At 38.5% G+C, this 18,465-nt stretch overlaps 1 protein-coding gene across 6 annotated transcripts in view; it reads left to right on the forward strand.

The window, feature by feature from the left end:
• The window catches only part of SOX5 (SRY-box transcription factor 5), a 918,538-nt gene that overhangs the window by 547,812 nt on the left and 352,261 nt on the right, over positions 1–18,465 (forward strand). Inside the window, exon 1 of one of the 6 annotated variants that reach the window (XM_044993190.1) lies at positions 4,945–5,380. The exons of 4 other annotated variants lie outside the window; for them this stretch is intronic. In XM_044993190.1, the coding sequence (XP_044849125.1) occupies positions 5,289–5,380 (92 nt within the window). In that variant the 5' untranslated portion in view covers positions 4,945–5,288. Of the gene's footprint in view, positions 1–4,944; positions 5,381–6,016; positions 6,134–18,465 lie in introns of those variants that run through there. One more of the 6 variants, XM_044993198.1, reaches the window with a different exon arrangement.

The raw sequence follows: 18,465 nt of genomic DNA on the forward strand, positions 1-18,465 counted from the left end.
TGTAAACTGGTGAAGCTCTCTTGACAATAGCTATGCCAGTTTACAGCAGCTGAGGATCTGACCCTTAATCACTCTGTGCTATAGTTCCCCATCTGTAAGATGGTTATAAATTACATTTTTCTGCCTCTCAGGGATGTGTTGAGAATAATTTCATTAGTTTACAAGGTGACCATGTCCTGTCTTGATGTGGGCCATATAAGTACCTAAGGGTTTCAAATGTGGTTGGCTTAACTTTGCTCCCATCGATATCAATAGGAACATTGCAATTGACTTCAATGAAAGCATAGTTAGACCACTGTTGCCTGTTTTTGAAAATCCTGCTCTTGTTGCAGTTCTACTTGTGAATTATTTCCTTATGAACACTGCATTATTTTTCAGTTCTGTGTCATTGTTTTATATATTTTATCCTTGAAATCTTCCAGAATTATCCATATTTTAGTCTGTCTGTCTATGTTGTCCATCCATCCTTCCACTGTGTCTGGTGATATCCTAGTGATAAATTTCAGAACCATACAAATTTAAATTTATCATTCACCTTTGACTGCCTCTATTACACTCTGTCTATAGATCCATTTTTGGTGAGACTACTTGTTACATTTCAAACCTCTGGGTACCTTCCAATAGCCACCCAGTTTAAAAACAAAACAAAATGAAGAAACAAACAAAGCAGTTGGCCTACAAATGTTTGTTTCTTTCCTCCATAAATATACTGGTCTAAGATATTAGATGGGCAATGTTCAGGTCTGCACCAGTTGACAGATGTAAGGTCCAATATAATGTGAAACAGCATAGCTAGGAATGAGAATGTTCTATTGTTGGAGAAGAGCAGGGAATTCCCCACCTCGTCTGGTTTCCGATGGGATATACAACACTTGTTACATGTTGTGGCAGCTATTGAGATATGAGAGCTTAAAACTGTGACAGTATGATTTGTGGAAAAGAGTATTCAGTTAATTTTTCAGAGGTTTCTTAAATTAATTATTCAGAATTTTTCTTTCTTCCTTTTGATTGCAGTTGGGCACATTATTAAGACAAACTGGCTTGACAGGTGGAGGGACATAGATAGCAGTGGCAACATTTCTGCTCCTTTCTGGGCCCTGCTTCTCTTCCTCTCGGTGAACCAGGAGAGGGAGCTCAGTGGATCTGGAGAAACTGAAGAGGCAGGAATCAAGATCCTAGGAAGAGAGATTGCACTTATCAGGGAAACTTACCATAACTGGGAATAAAAGGGAGCTAGATAATAGGGAGTGAGGACCGGGTAAGGCAGAGGCATTCAAATAAATGGTCTCCAGCTCTACTTTCTCCCTACTTCCCAGTCTCTGCCCTGGTCAATTGTCTCTCAGGCTTTCCCACGGAGCAGCTTCCTGCTGCCTACTTCTTCTTCTGGCTCTTCCACTTTTCCTGGTCCGTCCAAGGTCCTGCTCCATGCTCAGTGAGAAAGAAGGAGCACAGCAGCATTGAGAAATGGGAGAGCAGAGCTCGGGAAGCAGCAAAGTATGGCCAAGGACCAATTAAAAAGGAGCCACCCACATTTGACAAGTACCTGTAGGGGCTGTCACGCAGTCTAGAGTGGCTCATGACCGTGAGTGTCAGACTCAGGACAGACTGTTAAGAAGCGGGGCACAAACTCCAAACTGGTTGTGTGTTCTATACTGTACCTAGATTTCACTAACCCAGAATCAAGTGTGAACTCCTCAAGCACTACAATAGCCTTAACATGGAGTCACAGACAGTCCCCTGGGGTATTCTGGTCTATCTTGCCACCTAGACAAGCTTGCTTTTGTGATAGATGGTCCCTTATATAAAAAACAATCACAGCAGTATTCAGGTTATTCCCAGTCCCAAAGGGCCAGTCACTTACCCAGGTCAATTTTACCATAAATCTCTCACCAAAGACAACACTTGTAGCTGAACCTATAATTAACTAAAGATGTACTAACTAAGAAAAAGAAATGAGAGTTATTTACAAAATTAAAGCAGGTAAACATACAGACACCAATGACAGGTTTCAGAGTAGCAGCCGTGTTAGTCTGTATTCGCAAAAAAAACAGGAGTACTTGTGGCACCTTAAAGACTAACAAATTTATTGTAGCATGAGCTTTCGTGAGCTAAAGCTCACTTCTTCGGATGCATAGAATGGAACACACAGACAGGAGATATTTATACATACAGAGAACATGAAAAGGTGGAAGTATGCATACCAACAGGCAGAGTCTAATCAATTGAGATGAGCTATCATTAGCTTAACTATGTTAAGTTCTCCTCACACCTTCTATGGGCCATCTTAATTATCACTTCAAAAAGTTTTTTTTCCTCCTGCTAATGATAGCTCATCTCAATTGATTAGACTCTGCCTGTTGGTATGCATACTTCCACCTTTTCATGTTCTCTGTATGTATAAATATCTCCTGTCTGTGTGTTCCATTCTATGCATCCGAAGAAGTGAGCTTTAGCTCACGAAAGCTCATGCTACAATAAATTTGTTAGTCTTTAAGGTGCCACAAGTACTCCTGTTTTTTTTGCAGACACCAATGAGTTAGTCTGAGGTTTCAAAAGGCAATAAAAGCTACTGCAATATGCAAGCTTTCTGTGTCCTTTAAGGCTAACCTATGCTAAGCAGCTTGGGGATCCCTTGCTTACACTTAGAATTATTGCCCTCTCCAAATTCCAAGCAGCACGGTGATACAGTTCCTTCTGCTCAGCCATTTTTATTCCCTTCCACTAGAGTTCAAATTGATGGAACAAGTGTGGGCGCCTGTCTTCTCTTCGTGTGTGTGTGGCAGGGGGCAATCAACAAGGTCTTTATCCTTTGATGGCTCATTTGGTTTCAGTGTGCCTTCTTGTGTGCAGGACCAGCACTTTATGCTAATTAATGCTTCTTTCCTGTTTTTGGAGAGTTATACAATTACAGAGGTTTACAGTGCAAACACTCAGTATGACTTCATACCTTGGACAACAGATGTTATATGTGAGATGAATACATGCAGCCTCATAGGGGTATTTCGTCAAGTCTAAACACTAAACACATTCTTATCAATTTAACATCTATTTTAACAATGCTAACACACAGGTGAGTTGGACTGGTTTCCAGCTGTGCATTTGTCAGTGTTCATTGAGGTCTAGGGGCCTTGCCATGAGCTGGCACCTGCTCTGCCAGCTTCCCAGGGGGTGAACTATCTTTTAACCATTTTAACAAAGCAGTTGACTTTAGTGCCATTGTAGGTGAAACACTATTGAAATTTGCAGATGTGCAAGATGGGAAACATGAATTTCTAAAACAAAACAGTTGGTATGAAGCTGTTTCCCCATCAGCTGAGGCACTATTATTGCTTGATTAAAGCAGAAGACTGGGAGTAAGGATCCTGAGTTCTCGTCCTAATGCAGCCACTGACTAGTTGTGTGAGCTTGGCCTAGTTACTTAACCTCTCTGTACTTCTGCTTCCTCATTTAAAGCCAAATTCTCATCCCTATATTCATACTGAGTAGGACCTTACTCCACACAGAGCCCTGCTGATTTTGGTGGGTCTCCCTGTGGAGTATGTTACTGTTCAACACAACTAAGGGTATCAGAAGGAGGCATAATTATATTTATTTACTACAAAGGAGTAATGTGAGACTTAATTAATTAAAATGGCTTCAGATCCTCAGATGAAATGCAAAGTGTGCAAAGTTATTTTTCCCCATCTGCTGCTGCCCCTCTATTAAAATCTGTTTCATAGTTATCCTAGAAGGGTTACTACTAAAAAACAAACAAAAAATCTTGTACATATTAACTAGAGTTGTCAGTTTATTGTGAATGAACCTGTGTGGAAAATATTATCTGCCAGGGGCTACTCAAGGAAACCAGTTTACCCTGCCCCATAGTGAGGAGCCATTAGATCTACCTCATGCCAGGAGCTGACAAATTCTACGTGACTGCTCTGAATGCTGCAGTATGTATGACGCAGATTTAAGACAGGCTTGGTTGAAACTCTTTTCTGTACTACACTGAAGGTGCCTTTGCAAATTTAGCTCCAGTGTTTTGCTCCCACAAGTGACATAATGCTCATTTGGGAAGATACGCGTAACTCACAAGGGTTTGTTACTACTCGTGACTAAAGCCGCATCCCAGACTCATGCCGATAAAGCCTTGATACTACACCATAGTGTATACCCTCTGTGTGCGTGTGTGTGTGCGCATGTGTGTACAGTTTTACAATATACACAGAAAGTTTAAAAGACCACATTATTTTAAAAGGATATAAAGAAGTAAACTTATTGTCTGCCTGTTGTGGGGGGTGGGGGGAAGTGAGGAAGGGAATGGACCCTGCTGTGGGGTTAAAACCTTGTGGCTTTTAAAGGCCCTTAAAGTTGTCCAGCTGCAAAATTTAAAAACAACAACAACAACAAAACCCCAACCAACCCTAACTGGGAGGGGAAGCTGGAAGGAAAGGAATAGAGGTTTTAGTGTGACCATGCTGTGTGTGTAAAAGAACAGAGACTCTGGCTTTTTTATTTATTTATTTTTAAAGTGAGTTCAGTGCCAGCCTGGACATTGGCCGTGCAGACTATTGAGCCATTGTCTGCTCCATTTCCAGAATAGCCCCCAGTTAATCACTTCGGCTTTGAAGGGAATTTCCTCGTGGAATTCTCCACAGAAAATCTAATCAACTGACCTGCCCTCCCGACAATAGAAGGCTTCCCCCATCCCCCCCCCTTCCTTATTGGGGCGGGCTCTGTAATGTAGCCTTTTGTGCAGAATGAACCCTCCCAGTAGGAGTGGATAGCTGGTCTCTCTCTTTCTCTCCCTCTCTCTGTCTCCGTGTGTGTATGATGTGGAGCATTCACACTGTCTTCTATGTGTGTGACTGTGTGCGTGTGCGTTACTATTTGACCAGATGCTGCAGTGCACTGGCCAGTCACTGTCTCTGCATGTGTGTATGTGTAAGTGTGTGTGCGCGCGCGCCTCTGTCATTTCATGTCAAAGGTCCATTACCTGATTACCTTCCTCGTCTGCCAGATTTTTATCTAGATAATTGGAACTGCTATGAAGGCTGTGCTCTGCCAGCCAGCTTAGATTCTCTAAAACCATAGTTTGTCCACCTTGTTATCTGTGGCTGTCTGGGCAGAGGAAATTAAAGAGATCCACAGCAAAGGGATTCCTTTGACTTGCTCAGAGAGAAGGGTTTTAAAAAAAAAACAAAAACCCAGAGGACAGACTGAAAGTTTATTGTTGTTTTTGTGCTCTGTGTGTGTGTGTTGTTTTGGCATGTGGATACCTTTCCCCCTTCACACACCAGGGCTGTTTGATGGAGTTTGGAGCTGAGGAAACTTTGGTTTTGTTGCCAGGACGGTTCGCAGCACTTTGTGGCAAGCAAGAGCTAACAGTGAGACCGACAGAGTGAGTGACAAGTTGTTTACAGGTTTCCTTGAAGGGGCCTCTGCTATATTTCAATCTGTCAAAGTTGCTTTTCTTCCCTCAGAACAATGCCTGATTGTTTTTTGTTGTTTTTTTTTTCCCCAAAGAGGGAGAGGGAGAGAGAGAGAGAGACTTAAAAAGGGGGGGAGGGGAGAGGAGAGGAGAGGAATGGAAATTCTTTGAGTACAAATGCCTTTGGTTACATTTTTATGTGCCTAATCTTTTCTTCCTTATTTCAACTCCGAGGGAGTTGATAACAGCTTCAGTTTAATCAGGCTGCTCTTGTTTTATCTTCTTTCTCCACTGATCTGCCTCAGCACAGGGGTTCGCTCCTGGTTTACAGGTTTTGGGTTTTCTTCTTTTCTTGTTATGGACGTTAAATGAGTTGACTTCTCCCATTTTGTGGTGACTGGAGGACAGAATTAAAAGGAAAGGACAGGCACCCTGAGGTTGCCTAGTGCTTTGCAGCCGCAGCATGCTGCTCCGCTGTGGGGGGAGTTTTATAAACAGTGTCTACTGCTAAGCGTGCTACCCCTTTAAGAGACTGGTCAAGGAGTCCTAGCTCAGAGAGGGGGGTGGGAGAGAGAACGAGAGAGAGAAAATCAATCGGTTTAGAAGGTTTGGACTCACTTGACAGGTTCAGTTGGAGGCGATCATAGGTGGCTGCTGTGACAAAGGGAAATTGTGCTTTTCCAGCATGCTAACTGACCCTGATTTACCTCAGGAGTTTGAAAGGTGAGTGGTGTGTGTGCGTGCGTGTGTGTGTGGGAGAGAGAGAGAGAGAGAAAAAGTATAACTCCCTTTTTGCAGCAGTCTCTGTATCAGTGGTGAGATGCTCCCCAAAAGAATGCTCGGTGGAGAAGCTTTATCTTTGCAATTCAGATTACATGTCAGTTTGCTGATCATTTGGTGGTGGTGGTTGTTGTTGCCTGAACCAGATTGAAGGGATGTGCAAAGTCCTTTAAAACTGCTTCACCAGTGATGCTTTTCTGGTGGTGTTTAGATCCCTAATGGGCATCTTAATGAACGTTATCATGATCTCTCTCTCTCTCTCTCTCTCTCTCACACTCCTTCTCTGAGCCACTGTACTAAAATATGGGAGGCAATATTTGATGCAGAATGCCCTAATTTTTAGCATCTCTTTCTCTCTCTTCAAGAAGTGATTTCTGGGGTGATAGAGAAGGTGTCTGGTTATGGGTGAAACCATGGATTTAACTTCCAATCTGATTCTTCCCTAAAACTTTGGAAGGCACTCTGTAAAGCACATGACATTTTGTTGATCTAACAGAAGTTGTTATTTTTAGTCAAGTTAACATCACAACATTCTGTCAATAGATCAGCTTTTAAGTATCTTTAAAAAAAAAAAGGGAAACTTGAATCTAAGTTTTAGCCAGCATCTCTTTCATTGAGTGTCAAAAGCAGAATTTTGATTTGTGACCTATTTATTTCCCTCCCCCCTCTTGCTAAAGTAAGAGCCTTGTACATTTGGAATTAAGTTTTTTGCTATCCCTGGCAGTGGCTTGTAACCTCCAGAGCGTAATACTGATTTCACTTAAATCTGCCTCTTCTAAACTGTGTTTTGAAGCCTCCTCTCATACATTTGTACACACTTCCACTGAAGATCCAATATCCTTCCCCTCCAGCTTAATTTTTAAATATTATAAATAGGCCTTTGTTTTCCTTTAACAAAGAATTCAAACTTTTCATTTAGTAAACAAAAGAACGCCAGGATGCATGTTACTTAGGCTTTTTTTTTTTTCATGAAAGCTACCTTCTGTATAAACATTTGGTTGTATCTGACTATGCAATGCAGGCTAGGTGCTAGACCAGCTGGTTAAAAATATGCTAAGTCAAGCTGTTCATCGCTCAAACTACTGAATATGATAGTAAAAGGCACAGAAAGAAAGGAAGATGAAAACATTTTAAGTAGGCAGAAAAACATGCATGCAGTGAAAGGACAGGAAAGAATGCTGGGATTAAAATAAAGAAGAAAAATAAAAATAGAAGAATATGAATTAAGTAGGAAATTCAAAAAAGCAAGAACTATTTTAACACTTTCTGTCTCTTTTTGTGACTAAAACACTTCCTTACCAGAAAACGGCACTAGAATTGTTGAACTACATAAAAGATTTTATTTAATACAATTCATTTGTCAGCTCTATTTAAAATACCTGAAATTTTTCTATAGTTTCTTCTTATTGTGATAGAAGAGTAAAGATTGCTTTTGCTCATATGTACTATATTAAGTTAGCTAGAGTACCTGGGAAACTATTACTGTTTATAGTGATGAACCCTGAGCTAATATAACAATAAACAGATTTCTCTTGCACACGCAGTCAGTGGTTAAAAGTATTCCATGTACTTCACCAAGGCAGAAATTTGTAAGGAAGCTATTAGATTGTTCTTTGAACTTTGTGATGAATAGAATACGTGTAAGTCTATTAAACAGATATAGTCTTTTCATTTTTTTATTGATGGACTTTTTTTTCCCTTTGACTTCTCATTGCATGACTTTTTCTTCTTCGTTTTGAACCTAACTTTTTCCATAGTAGTAAAACTAATTTCTCCCTAATCTTTCTCAAGGCATACATTTCATTTTTAGAGCTCAGAGATTTGCTCTTTTAAAAAATCTATTTAAATAATCAATAAACTGTTATTCTTTTTGCTATGCAGATGATTTCAAGGAATAAAGATAAGCAATATAAAAGAAACCTCGGAACATATGATTTTTTTTTACCATTTTTCCTCTGTAGTTGGAATTAGTAATACAAACCAATATCTCTGTTAATCATTACCATTTGTTTACATTGTATATGTGTGTTTGGCTATAGTTACACACACACACACACACACACAACAGATACTGCCCATGTAGTGTATTTATATTTACCAAAAGACAGGCATAAAAACATACATACACACACGCGCGCGCACACACACAGTTCACATGTATATCCATGTACCATATATAGGAGGCTGCTTCTTGAGCAGTTATATTCTCAACAAGTACAATACTTTGAGTGTGTTTTCTCCACACTCTGGGGTCCCACCTGTCACATCCACATGGTCAGCTTCTGTTTTGTTACTAACATGCACAAGCCCCTATCTGATTGTGTAATAGATTACAAGGAGGTAAAAATTCAGCATGTAGAGCTGTTTGCTGTTTAGTTCTCAGAGTGTATATGTACTGCAGAAGAGTAGTTATTCTTTCGCTGTCACCATTGCCCTAAGGAGAATTGTTCATGTTTCATTGTACCCTAGTAACTATAAGCAGTTTAGAAACTTTAAAGTGTCACCCCAAGTTTCTAATGAATCGAGGGGTTAGAACGAAGGAGACTTCTCTTGTTTATCATGGACATTTCTGATACACACTAGGAATGAAAATGGTCCACAGTGTCAGGCGAATAAACAAGCATTAATTAATTCAGCAGCAGTAGTAACATGCACTAGGTTTTGTAAATTAGCACGTACAATTTATAAATCGTTCCTTAAGTGTTAGGGATTTTGGTTTCTACTGAGAAGTTCCTTGCACCTCTTTATTTTTATTTATGGAGGTTCCATTGTATAATCAAAAGGATCATCAGAAAGCATAAACTGAGGAGGAGAATGCTTGCAGAAAAAAATGTATGGAGAAATTTATAACTGGAATCTGTCTACTTATTAGGGAGTAAATGACTGCTGGGATGTACTTTTTGGTGCACCTGTGGCACTTAGAATCCACATCAAATTATTCAGAAGAATAGCCTTGATCTTTTAAAATCACATAAAGTTTGTTGAAAACAGAAGGTAAACCCACAATCGAAGGTTTGAGATCCTTGAGAAATAAAGCAAGTGTAGCTAGAACCATCATGAACAGTACTGAAATTTGCAGAATGATTAAGAGCTCAAAAATGCCCAGCATAAAGTTTTAATGTCCTAATAAAATCTAGTAAATGAAAAATAAAGTAACCTCTTAACAATGTCCCTTGTGTATGATATTCTTAAATCAACGTTAAATACTGCATATTTACATTTTTCTGTAGCCTTTGAGAGTGGCTAAACTAGGCATCATGACAAAGTGACATCTTTTTGTAGATTCAAGGTAAAGAAGTGTGTGGTGTTTGTTGAAGAAGGAAGGGTAGGTTAATATTTCCTCAGGAAGAAAGGAAGACAAAAGGTAGAGAGAGAATAAAAGGGTGCTTGCTCTAGAAATTACATGAGTAGATAGACAGTCTGTAGAAAGGGAAGGGCTCAAGGGTGTAAATGTAAGTCTCTGCTGAGGGGAGAAAACACTTAGTTGCTATGCTGCAAGAGACATTTCAGACTCCCACTGAATTTATTTTGGGGTCGTACCAACACTGTTAAATGGAGAAATCATTTTCCTAAATGGAAACTTTGTATATTTCATAAGTGCTTTTATGAACCAAAGTTACACTGAAAGTCTTCACCTTAAACTATTTGTGCTGAGAGTTTTTGTAAAAAACAAACAAACCCAGAATGTCTCATTCTTGTAAAATCTACCTGTAGAAATAAAAAAAATGTTATGCTTTGATTAAAAAAAAAAAGTTTGAGATTTTACCAATATTGAACTGGATGTCACTTATGTTCTACTGATTTGTTTTCAAAAAATGATTTTCCTGTTTGTTTATTTAGGTGTAAGGGTCTGGGAGTAGAGGAATAATTGAACTCAAGTGGAAAGTTTCAGATAACAATTTTTGCCCAAATAAAATTAGGTTGATTTTATATTTCTGTGATAGGACGAAAGGAATAATACATTTCCAGAATGTTCATTAATGTTCTTTACAGATTTCATTTGTTGTGCTTATGCTTTATGGGGAAGAAGTTGACTGTAACTGATTATAGACTTTTATTAACATCTCAATAATTTACAAGTTGTTTGAATAACCAACTACGCTTAGAATGTAGATTTACATATGAGGGGACTGACAAGCGACACATCAAATTGAACAGTTCATACTGTTGTATTTTTTGGTTCAAGACTTTGCCATTACCGGATTCTGGGTGGCTGGCTCCTCATCTGTATTCAAAGAGTTACTTAATGCGCGCTCGCGCACACACACACACACTCCACCACCACCAAGCATGTTGCGATGCTTATGTGCATAGTGTGTTTTATTGGTACCTTTATACGTGATAAGAACTGTTTTTCCTCCTCTTGTTATCCGGAGATCTTAAACACAATAAGCATATGAAGTATTTACTATTTCTTAGGGAGCTTTTAACTAGCATCCATAGCTATATCGCATGAAAGGCATATTAAAAGACATAATGATAACGTGTTGTATTACTTAGCCACAATGCTGTTTGGTAGGATAGACATAAATTTCTGTTAAATATAATGATACATTCACAAATATATATTTAAGAAAAATAATATCATCCACAGGTAAAACCTCAATTTCTTTGCATGCTCTTCTTACTATATATATTTTAAGCCATCTGTTTAAAATGTTGTGTAGGGCACTTACCTATATGCATATCAAATATCTCCGCTTTCAGAACTAAGTTGCAAAAATGAGATTGACATTCTCTTGGCTATTTTTTTTTAATCAATTGTTGTTCAGTCATGATTTAAACATAATTAATCAATAAGTGGAAGAAGAAAGAAAGTATGTTGCCATGTTTTACCTGTACAAATACAACTATGCAGTGCCTGTGAATACCTGACACCATAGTCAAGTGAAAAGAAGAGTTCACAGCAATTAGTCAATAACGGTAGTACTTCTCTGATGATTATAAGGATTTTGTTTAACAAGCAGCATATGTAGAAACAAGGATTTAAAAAAAATGTTTTTAGATCTGGTTTTATCTGGTGTATCACTGAAACACCATATAAACTCCTGTTCATTTCTTAAATATAGAAAAGTTAAAACTGAATTAGAAAGAAAACAAACTCCAGTCGGATCATTAGATTAAGGAATATGAAAATCTTTTCCCCTCTACAACATTTAAAAAAAAAAGATAAGTTTGTTAGTTTAACTTTTTGGTTTGGGTGATAAACCATTGCTAGGTATCTTGAGCACCATACCTGACATGAGCTTATATCAGTGAGTCTTTGTCGCCATTTCATAGATATACCTGACAAAATTACTGGTTGAAGTGGGAGATTATGGATTTTTCACCCACCCTTTCATTCAGGGCTACTATTTTTTAATATTTATCGTCCTACATGTTTTATCTCCCCCCTCGTACTCTACAGAGTAGCCTGTCGTAGTATAAGTTTTATACATCTCACATTTCCTTTGGAGATCATGCAATACCTACTTTCAGCCAGCCACTAGGGGGGTACTTGAGAACAGTGTGCACTGCACCCTCCACGGAAGAGATTGAGTTTGTCACCTCTACAATGATCACAGCCTCTGTCAGCCCGAGAAGCAAGAGTCACTAAAAGTTGCTCCTGAGCCCATATGTCCTCTTGACAGTGTGAAGTTCTACACATACTAGTTGTTGAGAGAGACACCAAATTTAGACAAGATTTTGAAGAATTTTGGTGAGAGCTGCTTGCAGGGACCTTTGTATATTAAAATAATGTAATGACTGAATGGAATTGTGATGTAGAAAGTGGTAATTAATATAAAAAGTATATATTTCTGAAGGTTGGTGGGTTAAAAAAAAGGACCTGAATTGAGTTCTAACTGTTAGAATCATCTTAATCTGTACTTCAGTGGAGTTGCCCAGGTGTGTTGTGGTTTTATTTGTTTAGTTTGTTTTTTTGTGATGGGTTTTTTGTTTGTTTTTTATTTTTTGAGAAACTTGTCAACATTTTCCTCTTTGCTTTAGTTTTTGGCATATGTGACATTTTTGAACATCATGACCTTTTGTCACTTTGCTTGAGACCTATTAATTTTCTGCAAGGTGATGTAATCATTTTATATTTGTAAAACATGACAGAATTACAATTAATATAGCGAGTTTCCTGGCTCATTTTAGAAGTTTGAAATCAGCATTGGACTTGCCTCCCTGAAAAGTATATTGTGAGGATTAATTAGGTAATATTTATAAATCAATTTGTACATAAAAAGCTTGATATGCTAAATTTAAATAAAAACATTTTTAAAAATTGACCTACAGGATTCCAGATTCTCTGTGTTAATTTTTTTTAAAAGGAACAAATGCTCATTGATATCTATAATAATTATACTCTTAGTTTGTAATGTACTTCTGCTTTTGCGTTTCCTGAAAGTTCATATTGATTTTATTTATTGCTTGGTTTTCTAGCAAGTGAGTGTCTGTGTGGTTTAAGTGATGCTATTTATTCTAAAGATATCATAAAATGTTACCTGTGCTAATTATTTTGTGTGTTTAAATTTAAGACTTTTTACTAAATATTTTTTTCCATTCTTCATGCCTTGAACTGAAATGCTTTTGAGCAAAAAATAAGCATAGTAAATAGATATTTTTGGTTTCCTTGTCAGAAAAATCAGAGTTCCTTATTAGTGGTGATAAAGTTTGCATGTACATGTATGTATGTATTTGCATAGTTAAGATTGTTGTCTATAACTAGTATAATTTCTAACTAGGAAATGTAAAGGAGAACCTGTAGGATTTTTCATCCTCATTGTCTCTTTGGTGCTGAGTGCATACATGCATTAGTTTCTTGGAGTTAAGAAGATGAGAGTAAACTACTGTACCATAGTTCATTCATTAACTGCACAGGATTTTTCATACTGCATGGATAAAAATAATCTGGCTAATAGCAACTAGGGCTACTTGCCAGTGCCCACACAATAGATAGAGTAAGAGCAACAGTATAAAGAGAAGTTGCTGGCTGTAAACCAATGACACTTTTCTACAAGCTCTCCTATTTCATTGTTTGAAGGTCTTTGGGAGATAACTATGTTTTAAAAAGTAACTATGGTGAAAATATGAAGGCAAGATTAAAAACTGTGTGTGTATGTGTGTGTGTTTGTATTATATATTACTTCAATAGGTCATGTTAATTGGTTGCATTAGGTTTATGTTCCATTTACCCTAGAGTAACCTAAAAAGACACAGCTGTGGCTGGATGTGATGTGGCAAAATGCATCACAGTGTGAAAGGCCGGAATTTTAAATAAATAAATAAAAATCCATAGTGTGTTAGATTAATGTCAATTTTAGGGTATTCACTATCTCAGCAGAGGGGCCATGTAAAGAATGGGCACGGAGCTTAAAGTGCCCTCTCACCCTTAGAGGTGGTCTGACTATGTCAGGCTTGAGGCACTTTGGCGGAGTTGTGTCGGGGAAAGCTTGGCTTGCATTAGCACTGCCCATGCTTTATTTGTCCTGCGGCTACAAAGAAGACTTCTGTTTTTCAGAGCTATCAACCTGGCAGTTTCATTAAATTCACTTTTTAAAAAAAAACACCTGGAAATATTTTTTTCTAAAAACTTTTGTAAAGTTTGTACTTGTGGTATTTTCTCCCCTAAATTTTAATTACACACTCAGGGGCTCTGTGGGGCACAAGTACTCTTAGTGTGTTTGATAGAGCTGGGGGGCCTTCCAGCTTTGGCACTTCTGTTACAAACTGGTGTAATTTTGCTGGATTGTCTTTACATGGTACATGCTCATTCTTCTACTGGTGTGAAACATTAAAACCCAAACACGATAAACTAAATAAAACATGGAATAAAGTGTTTTGCATAAGATGCCATACAAACTAAAGGGCAAAACACTGCTCTTAGATATGCCCTATAAATCTCATGCACACTCTGCACTTGTATTGTTGTTGTTGATTATTTGTTTGTGTTGCAATAGCACTCCTGGATCAGAGCCCCACTAGGGACTGTACCCTGAAGAACGTACTGAGTGCTCAGAACTTTTACTAATGTCAATGTCTTTTGCATGAGACAGAATCATAGTGTAGATAAGGGATCCATGATATCGATCATGAATGAGAATTCAGCCTTAAAGTCATATTGTGGAATTCACATAGAGAATCTACACACTGGTTATATGTTCACCTGTGTACTTGCAAAAATGCAGATTTGTGTCAGTGAATGACTGTTTGGCAGGCACAAATGTATGTTTGTGCTGGTACAGTAGGGCATGCATATACATTTGTAGGTCTATTTCCTCAACCCACAGTAACATAGCGGGGTTGATTAAACTGTGTCTTCCCAGCCTTTAAAAAAATAAAGTATAGCTATAGACACTGATTTATTGTGGATAGTAGATCTTGTATAGTGCCTTTCATTTTAGGAACTCGAAACATTAATGAATTAATTCTCAATACTTCCATGATGTCTAGCAATAAAATATCACTGTTATCCCCAGCCAACACATGAGGAAACTGAGGAACAAAGTTGCAAAGTTATTGGCATATCTAGGGAAAGAGGCCAGCGATACTGCCTGCTAGTCCTCTGCTTTAACCTCAAAACCATTCTTCCCCTTCTTAAGATCCTGAGAACTGCAAATTATAGATTTCTAGAAGTCCAATTACTGTTTCTAAAGGTCTCATTCTAACAAGATGAAATATAATATTTAAATTACTTAAATATGTAAAACAGGGGCTCTGGAATATAATTAATAGCATTAAGTCTCCAAGAATATTTACAGCTTTAGATATTCTTTCAGCTACTTTGATAGAGGGGGAAAATACCATCTCTAACATCTCCAATTTTCTGAGCACGTGTCAAAAATAATTCCCTACCTGCATGCAAATTTTAAGAACCGAATATAGGTAGCAGAACATGCAGTGTTTAAGCAATAAATTAAGAGTGTATATGTAACTTACAGCCAAGTAAAGGACTCATCTTGGAGAACAATTACGCTCTCCAGCCATAGGTACAAAAGCTGTCATACGTTTTACAACCTTAGGACCAGACACTGGGGGACTACAGGAAAAATATTCTTTACATAGATTGTAATTAATGTGAGAATAACTTTCCAAAGGCAGCAATATAAGCAGCCACTATGAGCAAACTAAGTAACTTAAAAGCAGAAACCACGTTACAGGGTACAAAATATATTGTGGTTCTCACCCATCCAAATATTTGATATCTGCTTTTTAAAATGTGTGACAAAGACCCAAAATGAAGAATGTGACAGAAGCTTATTAAAAGGTAGGAGTTGTTTTCTTACCATGTAAGAAATTTTCCATAACCTCTCTTTCAATATTTTGCATTTCCAGTGGCAATAATTTGCAGGAATACACTGCAATGTAGGACTGGATCAATGAATGATGGTGGTAGATTTGGCTTTAATCTGTGCTGTATCATTCTCTCACAAAATACAGTTGAAAACAGTGGATACAAACTCCAGAATCTTTGGATTCGAGCTGTTTAGCTTCTAAATGTTATACCTGGGTGAGTGAGCTGTCTTGTTTAAGAAGCTCTATAAAAGGGTCTCCTTGCAAGATAACTGATTATAATAATAACAGATTCTGTGATGTTCCAAGGGTCCACCCATGCAGAGCTCATTGTAGGATAGGGCCAGTAAAGCCAACATTTTCCAAAGTGGTCATTAATTTTGAGTGCTTTGGCCCCTTGGGCATCCATAATCACTGGTCACGTCTGAAAATATAGGCCTTAGTTAACTAAGCCTCTTTCCCGCCCCTCCAAGACAGGCCTGCATTACTGCACCCATTTTAGAGATGGGTAAAACAAGGTGGAATGATAAAGTGACTTATCAAAGATCACAGGGTGAAACCCTGGCCCCGCTGAAGTCAGTGGCAAAACTCCCATTGACTTCAATGAAGCCAGGATTCCATCAACATTGAGAGACATTTCTATAGGAACTATAATCTGCCAATCTCAAAGTGCTTTAGAAATATTAGCTTCTTAAGCTTCACAAACAGCTGTGTGCATCAGATAGAAGGTGATGATGATAATAGTGATAACAAGAGCATTAACAATAATGTTATATTTGTAGTCCAGTAGTGCCTAAATGCCCCATTGTGGTAGGCACTGTATAAGGATTATTTTTTATTTGTGTTGTGGTGGAGCCTAGGAGCTTCCATCTCAGGCCAGAACCCCACTGTTCCTTTCACTATATTGTTGTTGTGATTCATAATAATAAACAAGCCATTTTATTAATAAGTTAACTGAGACACCTGCAGGGGCGGCTCTAGGATTTCCACCGCCCCAAGCACGGCAGCACGGCGTCCCAGCGGGAGGGCGGCAGGCGGCTCCGGCGGACCTCCCGCAGACGTGCCTGTGGAGGATCCGCTGGCCCCGTGGCTCCGGTGGACCTCCCGCAGGCATGCCTGCGGATGCTCCACCGGAGCCGCGGGACCAGTGGCCCCTCCGCAGGCACGTCTGCAGGAGGTCTACCGGAGCCGCGGTCCCAGCGGACCTTCCACAGGCATGCCTGCAGGAGGTCCGCCGGAGCCACCTGCCGCCCTCCCGCTGGGACGCTGCCCCAAGCGCGCGCTTGGCGCGCTGGGGTCTGGAGCCGGCCCTGGACACCTGTAGGATAAATGACTTGCCCAAAGTTACACAGTATATGAATGGCAGACTTAGGAATCGATTCTTGAAGTGGTCCACTGCTCTATAAGGAAACCAAACTTCTCCAGACCCACAGAATTGATCTAAACATCTATATATAGCTGGGGAGGTTAAATAAAATATATTATTTTATAATGAGTTTATAAAAAAAGAAAGGCAAAATTGTATCAATGTAGGTTACCCAAACTCCCGATTGATACTGTTACTGCAATGATTGACTGTGGAGATAAATTATATTGCTATCAATATGTTGTGATGGAGGCTGATATGGAAACCGATATAAGGGAAGCTGTTGTTTGTTTGTTTGTTTTTTTAAGAAAAAAGAAAAGAAAAATAGAATAGAATAAAAGTTAAGAGCATTATTTAAAAAAATAAAATAAAATGGCTTTTCGCAGACAATGACTATTGAAAGGCCATCCAAAGCACTGATATCAAGTTAAGAAGATGATCTTTTGTCTTAATTATACATCTGGGAGATATTAGCTGAACATTTTGTGGAAAACAGTGAATACCTTAGTTGCCAGTTGCCTAAAATGCTGCTAATGATTGCCTCAGTGCCAGTATTTTGATGGCTAAAACCTAGGCCTGAATATGAATACAAAGAGTGCAGTTTAACATATACACACACACACACACACACTTTTTATACAAAACAGATTTCAGCCATCTGCTTGGCTCTTAGCTTTGCAACTATAGAGTCTATCTGAAAGGGAGCACTGTCCAGGTTATGAATGGTATTACTTTTATTGGTACCTTAGAAAAACCATAGATTTTTTGAAAGCTTGTATATCCAATGGTTTTCTTCAGCTGAATAATGAAAACAACTACCTCAGCCAAAATTTTGTTCCTTCCATCATTCCTTTGGTGGTGATCTCCTTAGCCTAGCAAAAGGGGTTTTGTAATGAAGAAAAGTTTCTTAGTTCTGCACCTCAAAATTTCCAAGTATATCAGGTGACTTTAGATGAGTAGCCCTTATACCTGGCACCCCAGATGGTTTATGACACAAAACACTGTTTGCTTAGGAATAGGTTGTCTAGCAGAGTCTGTTGCCCAAGCACTACAGAGCGTGTCAAATCAACATGGAAGTTAATGAACCAAAGGCACTTCTGGATTTAACACTTTCCCATTTGAATTGAATTTACAGCTTTAAATCAGGACAGCCCTTTTTCTTTACTGGTGCAATGAGAGAAAACAAACTAATGGCATAAATTATAGAGACAAGGTGGATGAGGTAACATCTTTTATTGGACCAAATTCTGTTGATGAGAGAGACAAGCTTTCAAATTTACACAGAGCTCTTCTTCTGGCATAAATTATAGACATGCAGTACAATCGTTTTGACCCAGTTCATCTGTCTAAAGGTTCAGAAGGAGAAAGAGTCTAAAATGTTCAGTAGCAAGCTGTTATTGAAACATACAGAAAACTTGCAGCTTGCAATGTACCCCAGACGTGTCAATTTGATCTCAGGCAAAGGTGACTAGTCCATGTTTAACTCTTACCAGATAATCTAGAGGAAAAGGACATGCTGTAAACATAGTGAAAACCATTAAAGTTTTCAATCTTTTGCTAGCAGTTTATCTATTATCTGCCTTGGCTTTACTGGTTTTATTCCAAAACATGTTTTACAAAGTGTGTTTCTTTT

Source organism: Mauremys mutica, chromosome 1 (assembly GCF_020497125.1).
Source record: "Mauremys mutica isolate MM-2020 ecotype Southern chromosome 1, ASM2049712v1, whole genome shotgun sequence".
NCBI lineage: Eukaryota > Metazoa > Chordata > Testudines > Geoemydidae > Mauremys > Mauremys mutica.